The sequence below is a fragment of the Fusarium oxysporum genome, chromosome IV (genome assembly GCF_013085055.1).
Source record: "Fusarium oxysporum Fo47 chromosome IV, complete sequence".
NCBI lineage: Eukaryota > Fungi > Ascomycota > Sordariomycetes > Hypocreales > Nectriaceae > Fusarium > Fusarium oxysporum.
This window is the reverse complement of record NC_072843.1, coordinates 3,136,628-3,160,546: the sequence shown is the minus strand read 5'-3', so window position 1 is coordinate 3,160,546 and position 23,919 is coordinate 3,136,628. Positions and strand designations below refer to the sequence as shown.

The 23,919-nt window shown below is 48.2% G+C and overlaps 10 protein-coding genes across 10 annotated transcripts; 5 read left to right on the top strand and 5 right to left on the bottom strand.

Moving 5' to 3' along the window:
- Window positions 1–34: 34 nt before the first annotated feature.
- Window positions 35–1,631, bottom strand: FOBCDRAFT_292111 (NIPSNAP-domain-containing protein). The gene is made up of 2 exons (XM_031178656.3): window positions 782–1,631; window positions 35–729 (listed from the first exon to the last, which is right to left on the bottom strand). The coding sequence occupies exons 1-2, from the start codon at window positions 1,359–1,361 to the stop codon at window positions 245–247; spliced, it is 1,065 nt and encodes a 354-aa protein (XP_031044543.1). The 5' UTR covers window positions 1,362–1,631; the 3' UTR covers window positions 35–244.
- Window positions 1,632–2,237: 606 nt separating this feature from the next.
- Window positions 2,238–2,909, top strand: FOBCDRAFT_31185 (ATPase, F0 complex, subunit J). The gene is made up of 4 exons (XM_031178660.3): window positions 2,238–2,379; window positions 2,445–2,474; window positions 2,592–2,642; window positions 2,694–2,909. The coding sequence occupies exons 1-4, from the start codon at window positions 2,331–2,333 to the stop codon at window positions 2,747–2,749; spliced, it is 186 nt and encodes a 61-aa protein (XP_031044547.1). The 5' UTR covers window positions 2,238–2,330; the 3' UTR covers window positions 2,750–2,909.
- A 524-nt stretch (window positions 2,910–3,433) lies between these two features.
- Window positions 3,434–4,685, top strand: FOBCDRAFT_221448 (serine hydrolase-domain-containing protein). The gene is made up of 2 exons (XM_031178661.3): window positions 3,434–3,755; window positions 3,872–4,685. The coding sequence occupies exons 1-2, from the start codon at window positions 3,578–3,580 to the stop codon at window positions 4,582–4,584; spliced, it is 891 nt and encodes a 296-aa protein (XP_031044548.2). The 5' UTR covers window positions 3,434–3,577; the 3' UTR covers window positions 4,585–4,685.
- Window positions 4,686–6,565, bottom strand: FOBCDRAFT_221446 (PCI domain-containing protein). The gene is made up of 4 exons (XM_031178662.3): window positions 6,325–6,565; window positions 6,209–6,268; window positions 5,436–6,155; window positions 4,686–5,381 (listed from the first exon to the last, which is right to left on the bottom strand). Exons 1-4 carry the CDS (start codon window positions 6,406–6,408, stop codon window positions 4,800–4,802), a joined length of 1,446 nt encoding a protein of 481 aa, XP_031044549.1. The 5' UTR covers window positions 6,409–6,565; the 3' UTR covers window positions 4,686–4,799.
- Window positions 6,566–10,020: 3,455 nt separating this feature from the next.
- FOBCDRAFT_31170 (DASH complex subunit Spc19) lies at window positions 10,021–11,261 on the top strand. Its single transcript, XM_031178665.3, has 3 exons — window positions 10,021–10,351; window positions 10,399–11,094; window positions 11,157–11,261. The coding sequence occupies exons 1-2, from the start codon at window positions 10,208–10,210 to the stop codon at window positions 10,768–10,770; spliced, it is 516 nt and encodes a 171-aa protein (XP_031044552.1). The 5' UTR covers window positions 10,021–10,207; the 3' UTR covers window positions 10,771–11,094; window positions 11,157–11,261.
- Window positions 11,262–11,887: 626 nt separating this feature from the next.
- On the bottom strand, window positions 11,888–12,907 carry FOBCDRAFT_200444 (uncharacterized protein; the record flags this gene model as incomplete). Its single annotated transcript, XM_031178663.3, has 3 exons — window positions 11,888–12,415; window positions 12,466–12,774; window positions 12,827–12,907. The coding sequence occupies 3 exons, from the start codon at window positions 12,905–12,907 to the stop codon at window positions 11,888–11,890; spliced, it is 918 nt and encodes a 305-aa protein (XP_031044550.3).
- Window positions 12,908–17,473: 4,566 nt separating this feature from the next.
- FOBCDRAFT_31157 (uncharacterized protein) lies at window positions 17,474–18,284 on the bottom strand. The gene is made up of 2 exons (XM_031178668.3): window positions 18,007–18,284; window positions 17,474–17,955 (listed from the first exon to the last, which is right to left on the bottom strand). The coding sequence occupies exons 1-2, from the start codon at window positions 18,212–18,214 to the stop codon at window positions 17,552–17,554; spliced, it is 612 nt and encodes a 203-aa protein (XP_031044555.2). The 5' UTR covers window positions 18,215–18,284; the 3' UTR covers window positions 17,474–17,551.
- Window positions 18,285–18,749: 465 nt separating this feature from the next.
- On the top strand, window positions 18,750–21,079 carry FOBCDRAFT_221439 (aspartate/glutamate transporter). The gene is made up of 5 exons (XM_031178669.3): window positions 18,750–19,235; window positions 19,300–19,382; window positions 19,437–20,017; window positions 20,063–20,222; window positions 20,268–21,079. The coding sequence occupies exons 1-5, from the start codon at window positions 19,168–19,170 to the stop codon at window positions 20,954–20,956; spliced, it is 1,581 nt and encodes a 526-aa protein (XP_031044556.2). The 5' UTR covers window positions 18,750–19,167; the 3' UTR covers window positions 20,957–21,079.
- FOBCDRAFT_221435 (ribosomal protein S16 domain-containing protein) lies at window positions 21,080–21,769 on the bottom strand. Its single transcript, XM_031178670.3, has 2 exons — window positions 21,664–21,769; window positions 21,080–21,608 (listed from the first exon to the last, which is right to left on the bottom strand). Exons 1-2 carry the CDS (start codon window positions 21,738–21,740, stop codon window positions 21,341–21,343), a joined length of 345 nt encoding a protein of 114 aa, XP_031044557.2. The 5' UTR covers window positions 21,741–21,769; the 3' UTR covers window positions 21,080–21,340.
- A 343-nt stretch (window positions 21,770–22,112) lies between these two features.
- Window positions 22,113–23,379, top strand: FOBCDRAFT_292105 (NAD(P)H-hydrate epimerase; the record flags this gene model as incomplete). The annotated part of the gene is made up of 7 exons (XM_059611794.1): window positions 22,113–22,124; window positions 22,179–22,287; window positions 22,382–22,447; window positions 22,499–22,593; window positions 22,849–22,945; window positions 22,996–23,224; window positions 23,275–23,379. 7 exons carry the CDS (start codon window positions 22,113–22,115, stop codon window positions 23,375–23,377), a joined length of 711 nt encoding a protein of 236 aa, XP_059464710.1.
- Window positions 23,380–23,919: the final 540 nt, after the last annotated feature.

Here is a 23,919-nt window from a genome sequence, read left to right as displayed (position 1 = left end):
CAGATGAATTTGTAGAAATTTAGATAATACATCTGTCCATGTAATCCATAATCCACATTCCATCGCTCCTCCGCTAAAACCGTCAAGACTCTTGACATAAAACAAAATGGACTATGCTGTGAAAACGCAAAGAGACAGCCTCTAATCTCGTACAGGAGGTATGTTCAGCCTGGATCTGACCAGGCGGGTGATATGATCAGGATACTGTGGGGTGAGAGCGGCGGTAGTGTTGTCGCTTGAGCACTTATCGAACAGGAGACCAAGGCATAGGGACGAGGATCCTTGACTTCATGCTCTGGATAAGAGGCACTGTCTTGTGGACTGTGTCGCTCCAGCCCTCGACCTGCCAGCTCTGTTCACGACGGCCTCGGCGCTCCTCAAGGTTGGCAAATTGCCATAGATGGTGGACTGTGTTAAGGTCACCAATCTGAACGAACCAAGCACCAACGCCCTCCATGACCTCACGGCGGGCCTTGAGACCTCGTCGCCAGTGTGTCTCCCACTCGAGCAGGTTGCCGGGGTGCAGTGTGTAAGAACGCAGCTCAAAGACACCACCGAGCGATCGTGGGGGAGTGGTTGGCCAGAAAGAAAATTCTTGCATGAGAGAGACGTTCTTGGAGTTGATTAGGCCCTTTAGTTTGTTGTCGAAGTCGGCAAATTCGGGGTGGTGAGTGATTGAGTATCGGGATTGATGGTAACCTTCGTATTTTTGGTATTCCCAGATGTGGACTGTTACAGTGGTTAGTAGTTAGAAAGCATAATAAAATTAATCATAACCTACCGAAGGTGTCACAATCGCCAACTTCTGTCCTCCAGCTTCCGACCAGGTTCACCTTGTTCTCGGGGGCGTTGGCCATCTTGGGGTACCACTTTCCAACGAGATCGACATACTCGTCAACCTTCTCAGGCTTGACTTGGTGAAGAACGATCGAATGGACGTACTTGCCACGGGCAAGAACTTGACTGAAGCTTGCTTCGAGCTGAGCATCGAGCTCACGACCCTCCTTGGTACCGTATATGAGGTTGGTCAAAGGGCCCGCCTTACGGGCAGGCTCAGGCTCCTTCACCTCTTCAGAGCGTCCTACATGGTCATTCTGTGAGCCCTCGACCGACGCGTTGATAGGAACGTTAGCAGACTGCGGGTGAGAGGGCAACGAACTGGCTTCTCGCTTCTTCTGTGCCTCGACCAGGTGATCGCGGAATTCCTTCTGCTTCTGACTGAACTTATCGACCTCTGCGTGTGTAGGGTTGACATCTCCCAGCGAAGGTGTGCGACCGTTGAGGATAGCAGTAGAGCTCAGAGCTCGTACCCCTGCGAGAGGAGTGACGGCAGCGGCGCGTGCAAATTGGCGACTGAGCATTTTGGGGATGGTTGGAGCTTAGAGCTTTGATTGCGGTGAGGAATGGAGATGTAAAGTCTCGAGGTGGATGGGGCGCTATTCGTGTCTAATAAAGCTGACACTGGCGCGGGCGCGGGGAGATTGCGGGCGATCTTGCAGATGACAACAACGTTAAAACGTCAAACGTTAGAGTTGTGCGGTTGTAGATCTTGGAGGGACCGAGACGGACAGGGGAGATGCTGAAAGGAGAAAATACACCGAGGAAACGGAAGCAGAAGGTCAGATGCGGCACGATTGGTGGCAATCAAATGCTGGCAGGGCACAGCAGAAGCGGGAAGGCAGCGTTTAAGCGTCAAGGTGGTATCAAAGCACCTTTTGGTTGAGATTGCCCTGGCTCTGGCAAACCTAAGGAGGAGGGCGAAGCGCGTGAACGATTGGGCAGCTTAGAGTTGGAGGGACGGAACGGCTTTCGGTTACAAGCCCAGGAATGTATAATTCACCCCGCACTTATTGGGCGAGTTTTGGTTGTTTTCAACGACGAGTATGACGAGTACAGACTCTATGAGCTTTTGACAGAGAAACAAGGAGAAAATAGACTGATTTGATTGAGGGAGACAGGAGTGATGAGATCAGACGGTTTACAGTACGTACACTACCTTCTTAAAGCTGGAGCTCGGGGAGCTATCTGATGATGTCACCCCAGCTTAGTCGTCACGTGTAAAAGCTTAGCGCGTCAAAGAATGCGGGGTTCGGTTGGGCCTGCTGTTCCTCAGCTCTGGCCAGGTACGTACCCATCTTACTCAGCAGTTCTCAAACTCTCTCTGCCTTAGCCTCAAGGCACGTAGAAAACCATCCGGGCTCGGCTTCGGCAGAACCCGCTCGGAGCTGTGTCGTTCGGAAAAAGGCTCGTTCTGTAGCAATCTCAATCTTGAAGCGATACAGTCCATCAAACCGAACTTACCTCCCACGATACCCACGAAATCCGTCATCATGTCTTGGCTCGGTGTTCAACCCCTCAAGAAGTTCAACGCTCCCTTCTGTACGTTCGATTGCGACTCGTCCATCTGTGCCATCGTGAACGTGTCCCACTGACTCCTCCAATAGTGAAGCCTTACTGGCCCTTCTTCGCTGCCGGTACGTGAAATTGCGCAATTCGTCCGGCAAAACGATTCTCTCCCGATCATATACCGCCGCGCCCGACTTCGATTGATCTTTCGATGAGTTTTGGACAGCAATTGATTCTTGATATAGGTGTTGTTATTGCCTACGGCGTCAACTCCGCCCAGTCCGCCATGATGAACTGTACGACCCCTATAAGATGAGCACAGAGCGACGACTAATCAGATATAACAGCTGCCGAGTGGAAGAACGACCCCCGCAACCCCAACGCCAAGTCTGGCGGTCACTAAGTTTGATGGAAAGGAAATGGGGTTTCGTCCAGCTGGCACGCATAATCGACCCGCTCGAACGCGAGGCCATGGTTCACAAGATGGAATTGTATCATAGAATCGAAAAAGGGGCTTAATTGACCTATACAACGATCATACGAAAGTTGCCCATGGATATAACTGCGAACGACGAATGCCCTCGAACTCCGGATGTCCGATTGTGTGGGAAGCAAGACCGAAGTCTGATCTGGTTATGTGATATGTACAAACCCTTGACTCACTCTGAAATCTACCATCATGCTCCGTGGTTTATTTCTATTTTTGTGCAAGGGAGATGAACCATGGCCCAATACTCACCGCGACATACTGGCTATCAAGTTCTTGTGGATGTAGCGGTCCATCATCATGGCCACATGATATCTCGTTTCTGTACTTACTTTATGCCGTGGGTGCCTCTATTTCATGCGGAAGCATCCAATTTCTTCCATAGACCTCTCAATATAATCCTCCGATAAGGAGGATTATGCGTCAAGACATGAAACAGGTGACAACAGGTATATTGGATTTGACTAGGTAGTCTTTCATAATAGACCTCAACTATCAGGTGAAACTACGCATTTAAGAGAACATGTCTAAAGACCTTGACTAGCCAGCCATTGCTGGATTGTTGACAACGTTTGTGGTGGGGATAAAGTGCCGTCATGTTAAGCAACGGCCCGACGCCCTTTGAGATTTCTCCCACTGACAAATCAATGCCATTATTGCTCTCCACGTTCGACTCATGCGGCCTACAACCTTCTTATCAACACCGACTTGAGTCCGCTCTAACATCCCATCATTCCTCTATAGATGCGCTTTCTTCTTGGTTTTTTTTCTGCTGCTAGACCAACTGTAACCACGACTAGACGAGCCTCAACTTTCGCTTTTTCTTCATACAAAGTTTGCTTATCTACAATGACCGCTACAGCAGCAACCAAGCCGAATGGCAACGGAGGCAAAAAGGAGGTTAAGATTCTCATGCTTCATGGTGAGTCTTCATGACGTTCTTGCAAAGAGATGCATTCCGTATCTCTTTGTGTCATCTTCAGCATACCCTGGACTCACCCGTAATCTCACAAGTCCCTCACTGACATTTATCACCAGGCTACACACAATCTGGCGCTCTCTTCCGTGCCAAAACCCGTGCTTTAGAGAAGACACTCGTCAAATTACTCAACCCTATCTCACTTCTCCCTGTCTTCCTTTATGCCACTGGTCCCAACCGTCTAAGCCCAGAAGACATCCCCGGCTATCAACCCCCTGAGGAGCCTCAGCCAGAGGACTACCAACCCGATACCTGGGCATGGTTCCGCAAAGATGAAGCCACAGGCAACTATCGACTGTTCGACGAGGGCATGGCTACCGTTGGACTGGCCATTCGGGAGGCAGAGGGCATCGATGCAGTGTGCGGTTTCAGCCAGGGCGGTGCCATGGCCGCTCTGGTAGCAGCTGCTCTTGAGCCAGAACGCACTCTGCCTGAAGGAAAGGAGGGAGAGTGGGCGAGAGGCCTTAGAGAGGCAAACTCTGGGAAGGCTCTCAAGTTTGTCATTTCGTACTCCGGATTCTGGGCCACTCCCGACTCGCTTCAGTTCTGTTATGAGCCCAAGATCAAGACTCCTTCATTACACTTCCTGGGTAGTCTTGACACAGTGGTTGACGAGAGTCGGAGCCGGGCTCTCACAGATCGTTGTCAAGACCCTCTTGTACTTGTTCACCCAGGAGGTCACCACGTACCCGTGTCCAAACAGTGGGCAGCGCCTCTGGCTGGCTTCATCAAGGAGCATGGTCAGAACAATGAGCCCAAAGCAGAGTTGTGATGAAGAATTTTGTCGAGGAGTGGTTTTTGTTACAACATTCTTATTGAGTATTGGGAAAACACATATAGACTAAGACGCACACGAATAGATAGACTGGTGAAATACACCAAATGCCATGTCATATATCCTCATCCAGAGGACTATCTAACCTGTATAATTACAGACCACCTAAACCGTCATGAATTATGAATCGCTCTATCCTGTACTCCATAGTCTTATTTAGCAGGCTGGATTCGTGCCATCATCTCCTCCTTGGTGATGAGGTGATCAATTCTCTCCAATAGTCCCAGGAGACTCTTCATGTTGTGACTCCACTCGTTGAGGACATCGTCAGCATCTCTAGGCTTTGCGAAGCTCACAATTCGTGCGGGTCGATCAATTTTGGCGTAGACAGTCTTGGAAGTTACAAGCTCGCTGATATACTTCTCTGTCTCGTCCTCGGCAAGATCAAGTAGCTGAGTCAGGCGGCTCATCTGGATGCGAGTATAGTACTTGGCAATAACTCGAACGTTGTGCTCAATCACTCGCTTTCGCAGATCCTGCCATCGCTGATGAGCCTTGTCGTCCGAAGATTGACCTGGCTGCGCGTCAAAGACGTCGGTACTGCAGAGGTGAGGGCCGAATCTCTTAGAGATCTCTGGCCATCGCATCAACTCATGAACAGTAAAGAGTCGCAGAAGTTCTGCTTCGGCTGGAACTTCGGAGTTGCGTGTGTCTTTGTGGATTCGGTGGAGAAGATCGTGCTGTTCGTTGTCATAGGGAGCTAGGATGACAAAGTAGATAATGCGTTGCAGGACCTATGGTGAAGAGATTAGCAAAGCAGATTGGCACTTCAAAGGCAGTCAACGTACAGGTCGAAGCTTGGCTGGGTCTTCCTCAACTGCTTCTGTGTCCAGAACCTGCCGATAATGCTTGCACACATCCAGGTACTTCTCCTCGTGCTTGGCAAGGATGATCTGCTGCTCGTAGTAACGCAGCTTCAGATCAGTTGTGTCGTCCTCCTTCTCCTCCGGAACCTCCTCGCCGCGGGCCTTCTTCTTTTCACGCTCCTTTTGCTCCTTCTCAAGCTGCTCGGCTGTCTTTTTAGGCTTGCGAGAAAGATACCGGGTGCTGATTTTGCGACCTAGAATAGCAGCCTGTGTCCAGTCTCCGCTCTCAATGCATAGCTCAACTTGCGCCAGAATGAACTCGGTCTTTTCCCGTCGATCCATTGAACCAAAGGTCTCGACTTGCAGCTCGCAAAGAATCTCGGTGGCGGATTTTAGATCACCCTGCTTCTTCTTAATGTCGGAAAGGATCTTGGTGACACGGGCTCGTTCGACTTCGACGAAGATCTTTCCCTCTGTTACTGTTCGCAGGGTCTCGATTACAGAGAGCTTGGTCTTGAGGTCGGGGGTGTCGTCGAGGAAGCCCATGACGGTCTGGACCATCTTGGTGATGGCTTGCTTGAGCTGACTGTGCTTCTTGGACAAGACCAAGGTCTGGTCGTTCAACAAGCTCCAGTCGCCCGCATTTTTGCATAGTGTGACGATTGCGATCAGGACTCGTGATGTGGACGCAAGATCGGAGGCCTAGTACTGGATTAGCGGCGAAGGGGAGTGAGCAGGCGTGTACCAATGCATACTTGTCGGGTTTGCTTCTCGAGCGCAGCAAGCTTCTCAATGGCGCCTTGGAGGTTACCGGACTGAATAGAGCGTCAGAAAAAGCTCAATATCGGTAGCTCAAAGCTCAAAAACCTACCGCTGCCAGCTTCTCAGCTTCGGGAAGCTGCTGGTCAACTTCCTTCGAGAAGTCCTTCTCGGGCTTTAAAACTCCGTCAGACATGGTAGCGGCGATCGCGATGTAGTCCCCTCAAGATCTGTAATTATCGGCAAAAGTTTGAATTGGAGAGTTCGAGTTCAGGGATTGTTCGTGTGTAATGTTGTTGCGATGAGTTTAAGGTCGTGGGGGCGTGTTTGGTTTAGTCCAAGCTGGTCGATTCAGTGACGAGGCTCACGCAAGAGGCTCCTGCCTGCCTGTCGCTAGGTCCCCACCAAGCGAAGCAGGGCCGGGCCTGGAATTTAGTGGGACCGGTTCCGGATTCTCCATCATCCAATTTCTAGGGCACGTGACCGTCACCAACATGACCTCAACTGAAGCCAGGCTAGGTTCAAAGACAGTATCGCGACTCAGTCAAGCTTATTTCATGAGCTCTGAAAGTGCTCTAAAAGAGCTTCTTGTTTAGAAAGTTTGCAGATCCTGGGGAAATACGAGCCTAAATTTGGACGTTTTAGGACATGTTCATTCTTCACTCTAGGGTAATAGACTACCTAATTGAAGCTTGCATGTACTCTGTGTTAGCAACTAAAAGGAATACGAAGACGAATTTGCAACAAGAAAACTATGGTGGTACTATAGGAGACTAGCATTAGCATAAATGAGTCATTATATTCTTTCTAGTTTACATAGTGCCTTCAACTTTCTGAACCCAACAAGCTGAAAATATGAGTTTTAGTAAGAGATTGTTCTGCAACCTTTTCCTATCGGGCATGGTTGTAGCTGTAGCTGTTCGAAGAAAGAAGTATCTTTACTTGAAGATGGCGAAGAGCTTGCAATTTGCAAGTATCAGTTAGTTATTTTAAAAGTTTACCAGAATGAGGTGCTAAAGCTTTATCCATCACTAGGGGAGCAATGCTAAGCTAGACTCAAACGTATTATTCACGTCAACAGATAAAGTCAGGGTCAGAAGGTTACCATAAATAGGAAATTACGCACGGAAAAACACTTGGGGAAATCTCGAGATAGCGGCAGGCTTGGTATCACGCGATAGCTGTTTGATTGCCCCGACTGTGTGCCAATTCATCACCAAGGAGGCACATATTTTTTACAAGAGGGTGCAATAGGTCCGAAGCTAGTTGCCTAGATACGAGCCGAGATCAAAGTGTTTGGACGCCGTCTGCCGAGTATAACTTCAGTCTGACTGAAGTCTTTATGTATCCAAATCCACTCAGTCCAGTGAATTACCAGGATGTTTGCTTCGTCGGTGAAGTCTGATAGTAGCTAGAAGGGCGTCGGTAGTGTAGCCTTAGTGAGTAGAAATTGAGAGAGTACGAGAAGTAATGCGTCTAGAACGACATGTCCCTTCAGCGCGAAATAAAGTTCTTGTCATGCTTGCCCCATTAGTGCTTTTGTACCAGATATGGTATGGGTTTATAGCTAAAATCAGTCAAAGTCTGTTGATAAAACCCCCTATCCCTAACGGTATAGCTATATGATTCTGTTCTCTTTTGTACTGCTGATACATTCTTAAGATCTAGTTTCCACCTCATTCTTGAGATATTTCAAGACTGGGGGTATAGTGTCAGCAATAATTGTAGGTTTAGGCTCAGAGATACCCCCTGAGACTATGATGATCATGTACACCTGACAATATGTACTCAAATCACAGCATGTCAATAACATGTCCATATATTCAGCATTCAACACGGTTCTCAGCTTCGACGTTGGCGAAAGTCCATAATTAATCGATGCTCATGTGAGACATTGCTGAGAAAGGAGCCATACTAGTTGAGAAGTATAGTCAGGGAATATAGAACTACTTCAAGACTCCGAAAAACACGTAAACAGACTCAACAGGCGGTTCATTGCGGAATAATCTGAGAAGGGCCAAAACTATCAGCCAATCATATTGCCTGACCGGCCCGCAGGATGATATCTGCTGGTACAAGCAGGGGATATTGCTTCACCACATGCGATCTCCTGATGCGGCAAATCTCTTTCGAAAACCTCTGACAAAATGATACAGAGGCTCATATAAATGTAAAACTTTGCCTGTGAAACTCCTCTACTTTACTATATAACCACAGGCATCCTGGCATTCTCATAATTCTCGTAACAGTGATGAAGATAATCAAAGCCAACAAACAGAGATTCCAAACAGGACAGTTTAGATCAATTATACAGGTTATTTTTTGTGTTTTTCACAAGACGATACATGCTAATTTGATCCCAAGAACAGTCGTCGCTCTCATCTCATCGAAGACTGCTATCTTGACGGGTGAGTAAGACATCGTCAACCTCGTGACAGACTCTAAGCCAAGCTCAAATACATCGCAATATATGCAACTAAGACCCAACAACACATAGATCATAAAATCCCGGTCGATCAATCTGTATATTAGCCGGCTATGTCTCCAAAGAACTGATTCTGAACCCAGAATTTGCCCCTTATGAACGCACATTGAGGCCCAGAACAACCTAGAGACACAGTAAAGTTCGGTTCAAGAACCTCATACCGCTGCTTGAATAGGGGGCTCGCCCCATTGCTTGTCGTCTGACTCTTCAGCAAGCATGCCTAATCTAGTACCCCTACTTCCTTTAATTTCTTTTGTAAAGACTTATTAGCTGTATAGAAATAGGGATTACGGGGCAGGCATAACTTGTACGGTTTAAATTCCCTGGCGTAAAAATCTGAGCCATAGACGCCAGGGTAGGGTAACTAGCCTTGGTTAGGTATTGAAGAGGACCGTACGGCACATGTCGAGAAATTAATCTGGCATATCCAGCATCTCCTGAACAAGGGGTGATTTCAAACTTCTCCGTCTGGAAGGTGCGTACATCTTGATTTGGGCTGTAAAAGAAATACAGCTGAGCATTGTCCAGCAGGCATTGTAGGTATTACCTCTTATCTCCGATCATGAATTTGCTTTCGCGACTGAGATAGAACTGCTGACGGGAACTCTCAATAAGATTTAGGATAGTCACTTTGATTGATGTTATTCAGAACTTGAAGTTGTTGGCTGTAAAAATAGACAGGCTGAATACCTGAATCTTGAAGCTTTATGTGGTTTCGTATGGAAGTTAGGAGATGGCAGGAGAGGATGTCAGACGCAGGTAAGAATAGCCCAGGCATCATTATTATCTATAAAATATGCCTCGACTCTTGCAAAAATAAACGAATTCTAAATGCAGGGCCAATAATGCTCTCCAGCCTTTTGTCTTGAGCTATCCAAAGACTGTACTTTTCGTTTCTAGTCAGATTTCGTATTGAATATAATAGCAGGTCTATGAATCTAACAGGAGATATGAGAATATACTAGAGACAGAATAAGCTAAAGACATATTCTGCACACGCCTGATATTTGTTTCAAGATCTGGTTATGGATCAATATAAATTCGAAGCCATGAAAGCTTCAGAGCGAAGTTATGATGATTTTTCATCAAGAAGATTTCATCCATACATAAAATGATGCCCTCCCATTTAGTCTCAGCTTTTACGCTCAATGAGAGAGTTAAAGAATCTTTATCGAAAACAATGCAAACAAATCTTGAACTGGCTTGATATGATATAGGTTGAATCTATAGTCGGGGGAAGCTCGGGACAGCAGTTGAAGACGATTAAGTGATTGGTCCGTGCGCCATCGTCATTGTTTATCAACTTTCGCGCTCCGCATCATCAAGTGGAATCAAAACAATCCAAAGTCGCTTATGATACCCGGCGCATGACTAATTCAAGGGCAAACACCCAGAACTTATGGCAACCAGCGATTCGACAAGCCATTGAAAATAGGACTGTACTGTAACACATATTCGTATCAACAGCCTACCCCACGAGTAACCACCAGAACACCCCACGATAGTCATCATGGCGGCCAGCAACCTCTCGACATACTCCGATTGCGTCTCCTCTCTCCGCACATCCCTCAAATTTCTCGAATCATCCGTTGAGACTCTTGATAATGGCGTATCCGATTTTCCCCGTCTAGTCAACGTCCTCAAGACCGTCCGCGTAAGTCTCTCCACTCACCTTACGCTGCTTCTACTTACACCTCGCAGCACTACGAACTCATCCCACAACCCACTCTCGCTGCAGCTGAAGCTTCATTACGCGACGAAATCGGACCATATATCGCTCTTCTTCTCGCCCGCGCAGACTCCCAGATCGAGCGTCAGGAGCGTCGCATCGAAACACTCAAAGCCCGCGCAGAGCTTCAGCAGGGTCGTTTATCCCGCCCAGATGATGACTACGACGAATACGGTGGAAAGTCTAAGAAGCAGAGAACCGGAAGTCGTAAGTTAACTGCAGAGGAGAAGCTCCGCGCGCGAGCAGTTCGACAGCGCAAGGAGGCTCTGCGCTATGGTGTCGAGAGATTAGAGCTGGAGGTGTTGCAGAAGGAGAGGGAGCTCAGGAAGAGACTGGAAGGATGAGAAGTGAACGAATAAACGAGAAACGGAGAAACAACTGTACGAAGGCAGTTTGAAATATGGTCCCTCGATGCAACGAAATCTACATTGCGACACATCATGCCCCCAGAGGCAAAGACATGAAGTCGCATCGATCAATGAGCAAGCCAGGTGGGATCGGCACCGGACATATACTGGCTTCGTCAACATATCGAGCAATGCCAATCCTCCTCGGCGAAAAACGCGCGGAAACCAGTCAGAGGATTACGTACTGAGTTCATCTTGAACTCAGTAGGAACTCAAGGCAAGTGGTTACTTTAACTTGAACACGATCCAAGCTCCAGAACGGTACGTTGCCTAGTCTCATGTAGGCTAGATTAGACATGTTATTGATACCCAGTTTTACGAAGAAACTGCCACGCGTTCCTGAGCAAAACCTTAACACCACATGCATTGGTGTCAATGGCTGTTGAATGGTCCCGCCAGTTGCAGATCCTAAATTTAGACTCAGCCCAACCTCACAATTGATCAATTTGAGGATTCAACTTGCATTCCAATAATCATCGTGTTCACTAGGTCAAAGGGATACCTTATCCCTTGTCGTTGTAACTACAGCTTGCTTGGTACTGTTCATATCTGCACCTGGCCAACCCAGATCCATTGACAAAATACAACCCCTTCCACACAAAGCCCAACCTGCTCGCAGGTCTACGAGCACGTTTCCTCGAAAACTCAGGCCCACAGCCACACCGGGTCGTCGGGCGTTATGCCACTTCGCCAGAGGGTGAGAAACCTTATTCGAATCAAATCTCGCGGGTTTCCCGAGGGTAATAGATAAAGCGAAGAACAACAATAAGTGAGGACAGTAGAAAAGAAGACATTCAAAGTGAAAAGAACAGCCTAGTTGCAGGCGCCGTGGTCCGAGGTATAACACAAGGAGGTTTTTCGTCCCAAATATACTCCATCCAACATATTTCCCATCCCAGTGCAGAAACCAAATCGCCGAGTCGTAACTCTAAAAACGTTAAAATGTGACAAACAATGAACGAGCAGCCCGTACGTGGGTCTGACGGTGTTCGACGGGCGATATATCGCACATCGCCGAACGGGTATCCCAGGGAATCCATGCATGGATCGTTGCTCATAACAAGATGAGGTAGTTGCTGGGCGCAATACCCGTCTCGCCGCTCTCTTTGCGCGCTTGCCACCACCTTCCGCTAACATCCGAGACTTCGAGGATCTCGTGCTTGGAGAATGAAATTTCGTTGGCGTCATCCGGGTTGGCCTCGTAGCTGTAGATGGCCTTTGCTCTATAGGGATATTCAGTGGGTGGCACGACCTCGGTGTCGTTGCCGGGAGAGTTGTTTGGCTTGGCTTGCGGTGGTTGTTGTTGCATGACTGAGTTGGTAAAGCTTTGGGGAACTGCTGATCCGCGTGCTCCTCCGACTTGCGAGATACCTCCCACAGGCGATGGGTTCTCGAAACCATTAAGCTGAGCAGAAGTGTACATCTGAGGGGGCTGGACCGAGTTGGATGTCTCGGGGCGGCCACCGTAGGCGTTCATAGTAGATCGATGAATCGTAGTGGATTCTTTAGCGAGGGCAAATGAGTCAAGGAAAGCTCGAGGAGTTGAAGAGGGGCTGGATCCAAAGTAAAACGTCCAAATAACCTAACTCGCTATTAGATTTACGTCTGAAGTCAATCTGGAATGCAACTCACGATAACCATGGCTAGCAGAATAAAGCCAGCAGAGGCAGCCTCGCGGGCGCCGCTGTTAGAGTAAAGGAGCTGGTTGATTCCAGACGAAACCAGAACAATTCCTGCTGCGAGATAACCAGTCACAGCAACGTGGTAGGTGTGAACTGCATCGCTTCCAATGACGACAAAGACGCCAACAATCAGGCATAGACAGTAGATGCAGCTCCACCACACGAAAGTTGGGAAAGGGTCGTTCTTAGCAAGGTCGGCATCGCTATTTTGTTGTATCCGTCCAATAATACAAGAAACAAAGGTGATAAACCAGGCGAGCTGCAAAGGTCAATTAGTTGGAGGGCTGTGACAGAGCGCAAGAGGAACGCACCGTGCTAATGGAGAGCGTGGCCAGGGCGAAGGGGTCGCCGAGGATGTTGCTCATCTGAATGCCCTTGCGCTGGCCATACATTCTTGAGTGATCCATTTTCTGAAGCGAGGGAGAGTTGAGAGAATACGATGGCATAAGGAACAACGGTGTCGAACGAGCTGGCGATCGAGGCTGATGCTAAAGTGAGGGCACGCGCTTTCTTCGTTGGTGATGGTCGGTTGACAAACAGGCGTAAGCAGACTCGATTGCTACCGGAGCATTCGTTGGAAGAAGAACGATGTAAAGGCGAAGAGGCTGTACCGGAATCGATGCAATTCGTTGCGGTGCTGTGCAGAGCCAAGCGGAGCGAAACAGTGTCGATCGTTTGTAGGATTTCGGTTGGCGTAAGACGAGCGGGAGGTCGCGACAGAGGAGGAAAGTCGAATGACAGGAAATAGGTAGGTAATAATAGAAAATGGAAAAGAAAGGAGTGGAATGACCCAAGCCTGCGGTTGCGATGGAATATTACCTCAGGTGAGTGGATTCAGTGGGAGGGAAAGGAAGAAAAGAAGGAGAGGGTGGAAATGATTGAATTGAATTGAACGGACGGTTTGAAATGGGAAGAGAATGGACAGATTGAGTGGATGGGATGGGCGGGATGCGCTGGCTGCGGGTGAGAAGGGGGAAAAACGCGGAGACAAGGGGCAACCCAGTCCAGTCCAGTTCTAGCCCAGCGAAAGACCAGGGACCTATTTCAACGGGCACAGAAGGCTCAGTACGCTCGAGATAGTGGATATTGCGGCATGAACAAAGTTGTGAGGAGCCCAAGTCGATAAACGCGGTCGAGGAAATAAAAACAATAACAATAGCCCGCTCGTGCAACTCGTGCAAGATACAGTACAAATGCGCGCGGCTGTAATGAGGAACAACAAGTGCTGAATGAAAGCCACTGCCACCCCAAAGAGTGTTGCAACGAATAAGAAGTGATGGCCGTGCTGTACTTCTTGGTAACCAGACCAGTAATAAGGTACCGCCGTGTGTAGCGTCGCAGCGGCAGACGTGACGCGGTCACAGTCAGACGGGAAGGGCACGGAATCAGGGGAAGGGAGAATTGAAGCACAACCAGGGCCTGATCCAGCAGCAAGGGCAGACTTGGCCCGATTTCGGTTCGTATTGAGTCCGTGTGACGAATTGAAGAGGGAGGTATATCAATCAATGATATGAAAATGAGGTGAATTTGGATGCCAGGAAAAGAACTCGTCAAAAGGAAAAGACAATGAGATTTCAGGAACCGATGGAAAGCTAATATGGCCGACCAGTGGGTGTCGCTCAGGTTCAGGGCCTCAAATCCACTATAGAGATCCCTGCGGCTGTGCTGGGCCCCAGGCTATCGGGAAATGAAAGGCAGACGATGGTTCCAGGTGCTCTGAGCAAATCAAATCGCGCCCTGCCCCTTGTTGACCGTGGCGCTTCGTCTGCTCGTTGGCTCGGGCCCAAGTTCTGGGTTCTGGAGAAGCTGTCGTGACCGTGACAGGGTGGAATTTGCAAAGAGGGAGAGAAGCCGGACAACTTTAGCAAGCCGAGTCCGTGATTGGATTAGAGACGATAGAGAGCAGTTGTTTCGTTTCAATGTCTTGCTTGTGGGTGATGGTTTATTGGTATCGATATTCGTTACAGTACGTTCAATATTCATCAAGATGAGAAGTGGGAGCAGCCAAAGCTGGGTATAGAGTGCAGGCAGCCTTCAACTTATTCTGGCATGTTCAGCTACTATCACCCATCCAGGCTGTCGCAGGAATGGATGATACTGTGACTGTCGTCCAGTGAAGGTTAGAGTACACACTGTCTTGGAAACCCCAACCTACCCCAGCCGACATCATCAAGTTAACGGCGCCCTGGACAGGAATTCTATCTGACTCGTCTCAGAAGCAGTCAGCCCAGTTCAAACATACTGTGGCTGCAAAACACTTCGATCTACGGCAACACCGTCCATGTGCTTTTGCGAATAGACCTATTTAACCCCGTCTTGTTTGAGGTTCGACTAGGGTCAAGTCTAATGCGGGCTATTGGCTGGTTGTGAGGCCAGAGAAGCGGCCTTGACTCCATTGCGGGAGTTTCATCGATACTATTCCGGCTGGTCAAGCACAGGGCCACAGTTCATGAATTCTGGACATTCATACAAGAGAAAATGCTGACAAGAGGCAGATCAACTCATCTCAAAGAAGGCTCGCGTGCGCCTTCTTAAAAGATGCAAGACATTGGATCTTTTTCATCATTGAGTGGCTGGTGTTTAACTCGAATAAAGCACTAATGTGAAACATTGACTACGCTCTGCCTCGTGACAACCATTCAAATGTGGTAGATTTTTTCGGGCCGTTTCGACGCAGAAGTTGAACTTTCAATTCAATGTTGTCCGAGCGTCTTCTTCTCAGAAAGATCTGATATTTGATGCCTTGCAATTGCTTGCATCAGACCCCAGCGACAGCTGATCGTTCTAAACCAGTTCCGTTAGATCGGCACAGCCAATCGCTACCGTTGCGGATCTATCATCCTTTCTCAATGGACTTTGTTCTTTCATGACAGCGTCACGAAGCGAGCATGCTCAATCATTGAGTTTCCTTTTCTCGCTATAATCAAGTTGCAATGCCCTGCTAGCCCCTGATGTGATACTTATCTGATTCAAGCCAGCAGCGCGCCACCTCAGGTATCTTCAACGACGTCAAACCTGAATCTTCAGGTCTTGTCCTACACCTAAACCCAACTTGTGACCGGCTGCCTCACTTCCCGCCAAAGGCTCTGACAGGCCCAGCGTCTCGATTCATCCCATGTTGCTCAACCTTCTGTGCCTGTGCCGACGAAAACCCACCAAGGGCATTCTTTGAAACTTTAGTTGACCCCTGTCACGGGAGGGCATTTACCCCTGGAACCACCAAACTCAACCAACGATAAGCCGCACATCCGCGGATTTTCCCTTCCGATCGATCTTCATGACGTTCAATGTGAAAGTCTTGCTTTGCCATGTCCATCGACGCGTGGCTTCTCTTTGTCTTGATGATCGGCTGCGCTACAAAGCAGATCGATTGATGACAGCGCAGCATTGTTTGTGGAGCTGCTCCATTTGACCAAAAAGCTTGGGCTGAGTCCCTGTTCCAACGGTCGCTGGTGTTGCTGATCATCTGGACTTTCCGGGGCTAGCATCTGTGTATCAGGGCCAAGGGCCCTGCAATATCTCTTGCTTTGAGGCTCATCGTATTTGTTATATGGTGAAGTCTAGCGCCCACAAGAAGACTTACACGGTAGTGTTTGCGCTTGTTCCTTGGAGCCGATTACATCCAATGACATGAAACTAGACCACCTGAGGTAGCATGCAGTTAGCGTCAGGTACGACTCAACAGCTCAAAGCTTCATATGGATCCACGATCCACTCGCCATCATGAGTCGTAGCTTGACAAATATTACCAAGAATTTGCGTAGTACAACCTGGAGTTCGTAAGCTGAATGACACGACTACACCATAGATAGCGCTTCCAAGCTGGCAATACCAAAATCCGAGGATTTCTAAACACACCTGTTACACGTGCTCAAACTGTTTCACGCCTTTGGCAGTCTTGGTAGCAATGATCATTGTAAACTTCACAAAGGGTGACGTATATAAACTGGCTGCCAAACCAATCACGAGTCTATGGACTGTTTCGGTAGAGCAGCTAGAACACATATCTACAAATCTGGAATTGGTTCGAGTTAGAAGATATGTATCATGTCCAACTGGCGAAACCTCAAGTTCTTTCTTCACCCTCATACTGTCACTGTGTATTCCTACATCTTATCAAAATGTTCTAACGAAGGTTACAATCCGCCATCTCATGTAGTATCACGATTGTTCAAAGTCACGTTGGTTCAAACACTGCTACTTATCAATTCCGCCATGTGACAGCAAAACAATATTGAAACACTTATAGGGAATTTGCGACGCAGCACTGAGCTCTCATTAGTGGGCAATGAAAAAGATTGAAGTTCAACAAGATGTGTATATCTAGGATTTGGATCGTCTTGCACATGAAGCTGCAGAGAGGTCTGATAACGGTGATGGCGACGGGCGTGGACACCAAGTCGGCGTATCAACTTCCGACACAATCCTCCTACACTTTGCCAGTCCTCGCTGAGATGCTATCTACTCAGGTACAAAGACAGATTTCCACTCAGTACATAGAACAAATAACAGTTTCAATGTGATAACCACAAAAACGATCGTCAGGGTATCCTGGAAGTGGACTACTGCGAAATTAAACAAAATGTCAGTTGCCTTACACAGGAATTGGGCATAAGATTGCGATGTTCATGAGAATTGCTCTGGTCTAGGGTTGGTATTGGCATCATAGGTGGGACTTTTAAGAACGATCCTATGGCCGATCTGAGTGTAATTTGTTGCAATGTCGAGGGGAAATCAAGACTCAATTTCTTCCCAATGAGATCTCAAGTACAAACAATGAGTCGATACAGTTCAGCCTCACCTGTAATCATGTCCTGCAAAACCCCTTGCTCCAGGCTGGCTTCGAAAAAGAGGTCAGCCGAATCAAATAGCTAAATATCTGACTTGCCGATGTCGAACTCGAATGCATTATTGAGTGAATATATTGGGCCACCGGGGCAGGCCATACGTATGCTTTGTATGAACTTCTACTTGCCCAAACTAACAGATCTAAGCCAACCAATTTCTTAATTTCAAGGGTATCTTTAAATATGTTTTCATAGCTCTTCTTCAGCCTCCAACTCTCGCTCTGTCCTCCTCACCTGGCGCTCAACAACCTTCACTCGAGACTCGAGATTGGCCATCGTTTTCGAGTTATCGAGAATACCTGTTTCATACCAGGAACGAACCGCAATTTCGCTCCTTTGTCGAAGGTCGGCCATCTCAGCAGCTTGTGCGATTTGAGTTGCTTCGATTGCTGTCATTCTATCCTGCAATGCCACAAGCGCTGCGCTATCCGCAGGATCTGGAATTGGACTGTCTTTGATTGCGGTAAGGGACGATAGAGTCGCAGGAAAGGCGGACGCTGAGGCTAGAACAATGGATTGGAGTGCGTCGATGTCCAGCTGTGATGGTGGCTCTGATGGGTCGGCCGAATGAAAGAAATCGGGATGAGCTCTGTCTAACAGGGGTTTAGTATGGATTGAGACTTCAAAATATTCCTGATACGTACAGATCTTCATGAGCTCGTGGTAAACGCGGACATCGGACAGGAGCATCGAGAAACGTCGCTCTAGCTTGTTGAGATGGCTAGCCGCCGACTGGTCTTGAGCCAGCGCTGGTGATTGGTTCTGGCCATAGAGGAGATGCTCGATACGGAGAAGCCGCGATTCCAACAAATCGAGCGTAGAAAGAGTTGTTTCGTCCATATTGGTGGCCATCGTGACAGCGAGCGCGCGGCACAAGCGCGGGACCTAAAGGTAAGGTAAGGTAAGGTAAGGTAAGGTAAGGTACAGTACAGCAGAAGAATGACAGAGTGGATGCGGTCAAGGACCAAAGTGGGGGGTCAGGAGGATATCATGAAATTGTGAGACCTGCAGACCCATGGTCTTTGTTGTCGCATCAAGCGGTGCATTTTGTTTAGAGAATGAGAGAAGTAAAATGAAAAATTGCATTGTAGAGATGCTAGAACTAATCTGCTAGTATCAGATATGCAAACTTGTTGAATATCAAGCCACTGCCCTCTATCATAAGGACGTTGTAGAAGTATGAGGTATACTCTTCGTCTCATGCCCCTGGAAAGCCCTGAAGCTATTCCCCAGATTAGGATCATGGCTTGTCAGAAAAGCCCGATGATTCGCCAAATCATGATCTTGGCGCGCGCTGATTGGCCGCATGAGTTCGGCATAACACTCCAGCAGCTCCCCGTCATTTATTTTAAGGATCGTGGCAGGACAAGAGACCCAACCAGGCCCTGCCAGGAATTCGTACTAAACCATCTCCTGACTGTTTCTTCTTCCTCCTGCATCTCAATCATCCACAACAGCCTCGTTGGCACTTCGCTCGTGACTTACCGTTTTGGTCTGTCGTGATCGGACGGGAGTGTTGAACTGTTTGTTCGCCAGGGGCCTTTGTGCCGCGGGACGGTGCAGTACCAACCAGCGACCGGATTGACGCAATCAGGTCTAGGCCTACCAAGTTTCCGCCTCTCCGCCTCGTGCCTAGTCAGCAATCGGATTAGGATCCCGAGGAATGCAGCGATAACGAACATACATACCTCCAACACCTACGACTCTACACTACAGCAGACGGACGCATAACCTAACTACAACCAGCTTTACCCCTCGCGATCGCGCCGAATCCTCGACGACTCTATATACCTTATCGCCGTGTAATGACGAACTACTCTACAATATCTGATGGAAACGCTTCTTTATTTAGAAGTGCCGGCGACATGTCAAGGTGAGGAGACCTCGCCTGCCGACATCGGTTAAGAAAACATCATCACTGACGAAAGCTTTCTTAGACCTCGACGTCGCGGTCATAAGGATGGCGGCCATGGAGGCCAAGCCACTACGATTAGCAGTGTCGTAAACCTGCTAAATACAAGTACGTTCGCTATCTCTCTTTCTCCATGGGCGCGTGCTGACACAGGATGCGCAGTTGTTGGAGCTGGCACTCTTGCCATGCCCTCAGTTATGTCACATATGGGTATCATGTTGGGAGTGGTGCTGATATTGTGGTCTGGATTGACTGCCGCTTTCGGTCTTTACCTACAATCTCGATGCGCTCGATATCTCGACCGAGGAACCTCATCCTTCTTCGCCCTATCGCAAATCACCTATCCCAACGCCGCCGTTATATTCGATGCTGCAATCGCAATTAAGTGCTTCGGAGTTGGCGTGTCTTACATGATTATCATTGGAGACCTTATGCCTGGTGTGGTGTTGGGCTTCCTCAGCAACGCTAATAGCGCTCCGTATCTGGTCGATCGAAACTTTTGGATCACCGCATTTATGCTTATAATTATTCCTCTGAGCTTTCTGAGGAGGCTGGACTCACTGAAGTACACCAGCATTGTTGCGCTGGTCTCTATCGGATATCTAATTGTCTTGGTGATCTATCACTTTGCATCCGACAAGCACGCCGACCCTGGTAGTATCAGAGTGATCCAGTGGGGCGGAGCTATTGAGACATTGAGCGCTCTACCAGTCGTTGTGTTTGCATATACTTGCCATCAGAACGTATGTCAAACTTCTGCAAGTTCATGATCCAGCTGACACAATTAGATGTTCTCCATCCTCAACGAACTGAAGGATAACTCACCATCAAGCATTATTGGAGTTGTTGGCACAAGCATTGGCTCTGCTGCGTCAATTTATATTGTTGTGGCTATTACCGGTTACCTTACATTTGGCAATGCTGTTGTGGGAAACATAGTTTCAATGTGTACGTTTAACCTCCGCTCATACTTGCACAAACTAACCAAGGCAGATCCTACTGGAGCTGCTTCAACAATCGGAAAAGCCGCCATTGTTGTACTAGTCACTTTCTCTGTTCCTTTGCAGGTTCACCCATGCCGAGCTTCACTAGATGCTGTATTGAAATGGCGACCAAACCGTAACTCGTCGAACAACGGACGAACCGCAACACCATTACTCCCAGCATCCCCGGCCGGCGATCATGGAAGTACCGCCCCGATGTCTGACCTCCGGTTCGCTGTGATCACTACTTTCATTCTCACCTTCGCCTATATGACTGCCCTCTCAGTCACTAGTCTTGATCGTGTCCTGGCCTTCGTTGGCAGCACCGGGTCAACTTCTATCAGCTTTATTCTCCCAGGTCTTTTTTACTACAAAATCAGCAACCCAGATAGCATACATCATCAACGATTGGCCAAGGAAGATGATGATATGGACGAGGACACACTCACCTCAGATGTGGAGGACTCTGCTGCACTGGCGCAGAGCACAACTAGTGTTCGCAGTGGTGTGAGCATCGCTAGCAATGCCAGCACCCGCAGCAACCGAAACTCATGGCGTTGGAGACGCAAGTGGCGATGGGATCTCGAGCACATCGAACATCACCATCTGCGTAGACTCGCCCTCGCACTGGCGGTATACGGATCCGTTGTCATGACCGTGTGTCTTGTTCTGAACATTTTCTTTGCTGTCACTCATTAATTGTATCATTTTCTCTTACGGCCTCATGGATGACAAATGTTGGATACAGGCGTTGTAAGAAGGGGCATATGATGTTTTTCTCAGCGTCTCTGCTTCAATAGATGACTTAAACTTAGTTAGACATGGTATTGGGTAGCGCTTCAATACAATTACAATAGCGACAAAAATGGATTGGCCGTCGTGATGTGAACCCTTCCAACAAATATCATACAGTTTTCCTCGATTGCTGCACAAGTCTCTGATCCAGTAGCCTGCACGAGCCCCAATACTTCTCGACATTGATATGGCCCTCTGGGTTTTCGACTCATCTGAACTTCGTGATAACGTCCTGAAACCAACGCCCAGAGATGCGTTTTCGTACAAATCATACCACCCCTAGGCCACTCATCGAATTCTGACCTTCTCCTGGTCTATGACACCCTTTGTGTTGTCTTGCTTGGGGCCAAATTGCTTCTTTGGTAGAATACCCACCATAGAAAGTAACCTCCAGGCTGTGTCTGTGGGCTGTGCACCAACACCGATCCAATACCTCGCGCGTTGACCATCGAGCTTGATATCCTTATGAAGTTTTCCGGATGTGTCGTAAGGGTCGGGTTTAGGAACTGGGTCGTATGTGCCAATGACCTCGAGCGGGCGGGAGTTACGAGCCGTCCTAAAGACCTGTTAAAGGTGCGCTCAATTGTAACATATATCATGGGCTGACTCACCGGGCGTGGGCAATGACAATATTGTAGAAGGGCTGGTTTCGGCGCCCAAATCGGGCGAGACGAATCTTGACAACCATGGCGGCGATATGGGGGACTTGAAGACCACGAATTAAAGCAATCACCAGTTGTTACTGCTTTCCTGAAGGTCGGGACAATTTCGACACGGAGCCGGGGGTTATTTTCGCCGATGTGGCTTATTCACTCGGAAGATGGTGGAGTCGATCGGGAATAGTGTGGCTATCCAAATGGAGCTCCAACGGCTGATGAAACATCTCTTGCCGAGTGATGTCAGTCCGTGACTCCCTGGACATTTCAACCGATCCTGACTGACGACATTTTCGAAATCACCCAACTTTTACATCGCTCGGACCCATACGGCATCTAGTTTGCGCTGAGACTTTTGCGAAGATTCATCGATCACTATCAAGAACACAAGATTCAAAGGCATTATGGCGATCAAGGTAAATCATATGTACTCTCATTATAGCTCTGCGTTCATTCACTGACCTTTTTAGACCCTCGGAGCCAAAGCTGCAGCTGCTCTTGATCAGGAGCTCATGAGCACTGGAGCATTCTCCATTGACCAGCTCATGGAGCTCGCTGGACTTGCTGTTTCTCAAGCTGGTTAGTGACTACCTCACGCGAGCCGTTAAGATTTCACTTCGGTCGCACAAAGCCCATGTCATTTCTCATGACGATGAACTGCTAACATCATAAGTCTATCGTCTCCAGCCTCTCGAGAGTGGTCGCAGGATCCTTGTTGCCTGTGGACCTGGAAACAACGGTTGGTGCTTTTTTATCTGCAAATACCAAGAATGCTCACTAACAGCACCAGGTGGTGATGGACTAGTCGCTGCTCGTCATCTTCGTCAGTACGGCTACAGCCCGAGCGTTTTCTATCCCAAACGAAGCAAGAATGATCTCTACCAGGTAGGTTTACCAAGAAAATCCGGGTTTCACTGTTCTTCACCATGAGAGTCGCATGACGTTTTGCTCGTAACATTGCTGCGATCTTGCAGTTATGTGCTTCTCACAATTATCTTGTCGGTTTTCTATCAGTACTGCGGGAATCATTGAATAGTTGGTAACAACCGGTGCACCGAAAATCGGTGTACCCAGCCTTTCAAACACGTCTCGTCTCGATTCCATATCCGAAAGCTGAACAGTTGCTGATACTGCTCCCAGCGACTCGCAAAACAACTTGAAGACCTTGAGGTCCCTTTTGTTGATGACTTCTCCTCGGCGCTGAACTCGACGGATCATGTTGTCGACGCGATCTTCGGTTTGTACTTGTAAGTTTTCGATAGCGATGTTCTCTGACCGTTCAACTAGGTTTCAGCTTTTCAGGAGAAGTTCGAGAACCATTTCCTGCTGTGATTCAAGCTCTTCAGGACACGAAGCTGCCAGTCACAGCAGTTGATGCTCCCTCATCCTGGGATATCGAAGATGGTCCACCAAAGTCGGGACTCGGCAGTTCCTTCATGCCTACAGCACTTATTAGCCTAACGGCACCAAAGCCACTAGTGAAGCATTTCAAAGGTCGACACTTTATCGGCGGGCGGTACGTACCAGTCAACAACGCTGTCTCGAGGCAACTAACTTCCAGCATAGGTTTGTGACTCCATCCATCGCAAAGAAATATGACTTCGAGGCCCCCGAGTACAAAGGAGTCGACCAAGTCGTGGAGGTTGAAGTAGCTGGACAGAAGCTCTGAGAGACATGGTTGGAACGATTGCGGATCGGAAAGAGGGAGTATGTAGTAACTACCCCTTGGTCGAGATTTTGAATATATAATAGGCGTTTTACATGACCCGACAGCCTCCTCTCAGACTATTAGGACAAACTGGGCTTGGACACTGTCCGTCACGCATACCATTCCGAAGAAATAGCAGGCCTTGTGGGCATACAAGCAATGGCGGATGGAAGAAGTGACAGAATTCAACATAAACCAGATAATCTTTCCCGCAGACGTGGCATGCAGCCGAATGCTGCGTGCACATTTATCGTGAAATCGAGCTTGTTCTTAAAGTTCGATTAGGTGATGATCGAAGTCGACAATTGGGAAGGGAGAGGCTCGCACGAACGACATGGACAATGACGTTGAGACGTTGAAGATGGCGCATGAATGAGTAAGTAGGGACAAGTTGACAATTACCACAGACAAAAGATACTGGTGATCAATTCTCAGGAGTCGTTGCAAAATAACTTTCTGACAGTAACTGGATAGGGCTGATATAAGGAGTGTGGCGTCGAAAC

Excerpts from the sequence above, each read along its gene's own strand:
- FOBCDRAFT_292111 (XM_031178656.3), bottom strand. The coding sequence starts at position 1,361 with ATGCTCAGTCGCCAATTTGCACGCGCCGCTGCCGTCACTCCTCTCGCA. Across the intron at positions 730-781 it reads TGGCGATTGTGACACCTTCG|TCCACATCTGGGAATACCAA; the intron begins GTAGGTTATGAT and ends CCACTGTAACAG.
- FOBCDRAFT_221448 (XM_031178661.3), top strand. The coding sequence starts at position 3,578 with ATGCGCTTTCTTCTTGGTTTTTTTTCTGCTGCTAGACCAACTGTAACC. Across the intron at positions 3,756-3,871 it reads TAAGATTCTCATGCTTCATG|GCTACACACAATCTGGCGCT; the intron begins GTGAGTCTTCAT and ends ATTTATCACCAG.
- FOBCDRAFT_221435 (XM_031178670.3), bottom strand. The coding sequence starts at position 21,740 with ATGGTTGTCAAGATTCGTCTCGCCCGATTTGGGCGCCGAAACCAGCCC. Across the intron at positions 21,609-21,663 it reads ATTGTCATTGCCCACGCCCG|GACGGCTCGTAACTCCCGCC; the intron begins GTGAGTCAGCCC and ends ACAGGTCTTTAG.
- FOBCDRAFT_31185 (XM_031178660.3), top strand. The coding sequence starts at position 2,331 with ATGTCTTGGCTCGGTGTTCAACCCCTCAAGAAGTTCAACGCTCCCTTC. Across the intron at positions 2,380-2,444 it reads GAAGTTCAACGCTCCCTTCT|TGAAGCCTTACTGGCCCTTC; the intron begins GTACGTTCGATT and ends CTCCTCCAATAG. Across the intron at positions 2,643-2,693 it reads CCAGTCCGCCATGATGAACT|CTGCCGAGTGGAAGAACGAC; the intron begins GTACGACCCCTA and ends CAGATATAACAG.
- FOBCDRAFT_221439 (XM_031178669.3), top strand. The coding sequence starts at position 19,168 with ATGACGAACTACTCTACAATATCTGATGGAAACGCTTCTTTATTTAGA. Across the intron at positions 19,383-19,436 it reads CGTAAACCTGCTAAATACAA|TTGTTGGAGCTGGCACTCTT; the intron begins GTACGTTCGCTA and ends CAGGATGCGCAG. Across the intron at positions 20,018-20,062 it reads CATATACTTGCCATCAGAAC|ATGTTCTCCATCCTCAACGA; the intron begins GTATGTCAAACT and ends TGACACAATTAG.
- FOBCDRAFT_31157 (XM_031178668.3), bottom strand. The coding sequence starts at position 18,214 with ATGGCCACCAATATGGACGAAACAACTCTTTCTACGCTCGATTTGTTG. Across the intron at positions 17,956-18,006 it reads CCACGAGCTCATGAAGATCT|ACAGAGCTCATCCCGATTTC; the intron begins GTACGTATCAGG and ends AACCCCTGTTAG.
- FOBCDRAFT_31170 (XM_031178665.3), top strand. The coding sequence starts at position 10,208 with ATGGCGGCCAGCAACCTCTCGACATACTCCGATTGCGTCTCCTCTCTC. Across the intron at positions 10,352-10,398 it reads ACGTCCTCAAGACCGTCCGC|CACTACGAACTCATCCCACA; the intron begins GTAAGTCTCTCC and ends TACACCTCGCAG.
- FOBCDRAFT_221446 (XM_031178662.3), bottom strand. The coding sequence starts at position 6,408 with ATGTCTGACGGAGTTTTAAAGCCCGAGAAGGACTTCTCGAAGGAAGTT. Across the intron at positions 6,156-6,208 it reads TCGAGAAGCAAACCCGACAA|GCCTCCGATCTTGCGTCCAC; the intron begins GTATGCATTGGT and ends ATCCAGTACTAG. Across the intron at positions 5,382-5,435 it reads ACCCAGCCAAGCTTCGACCT|GTCCTGCAACGCATTATCTA; the intron begins GTACGTTGACTG and ends TCTTCACCATAG.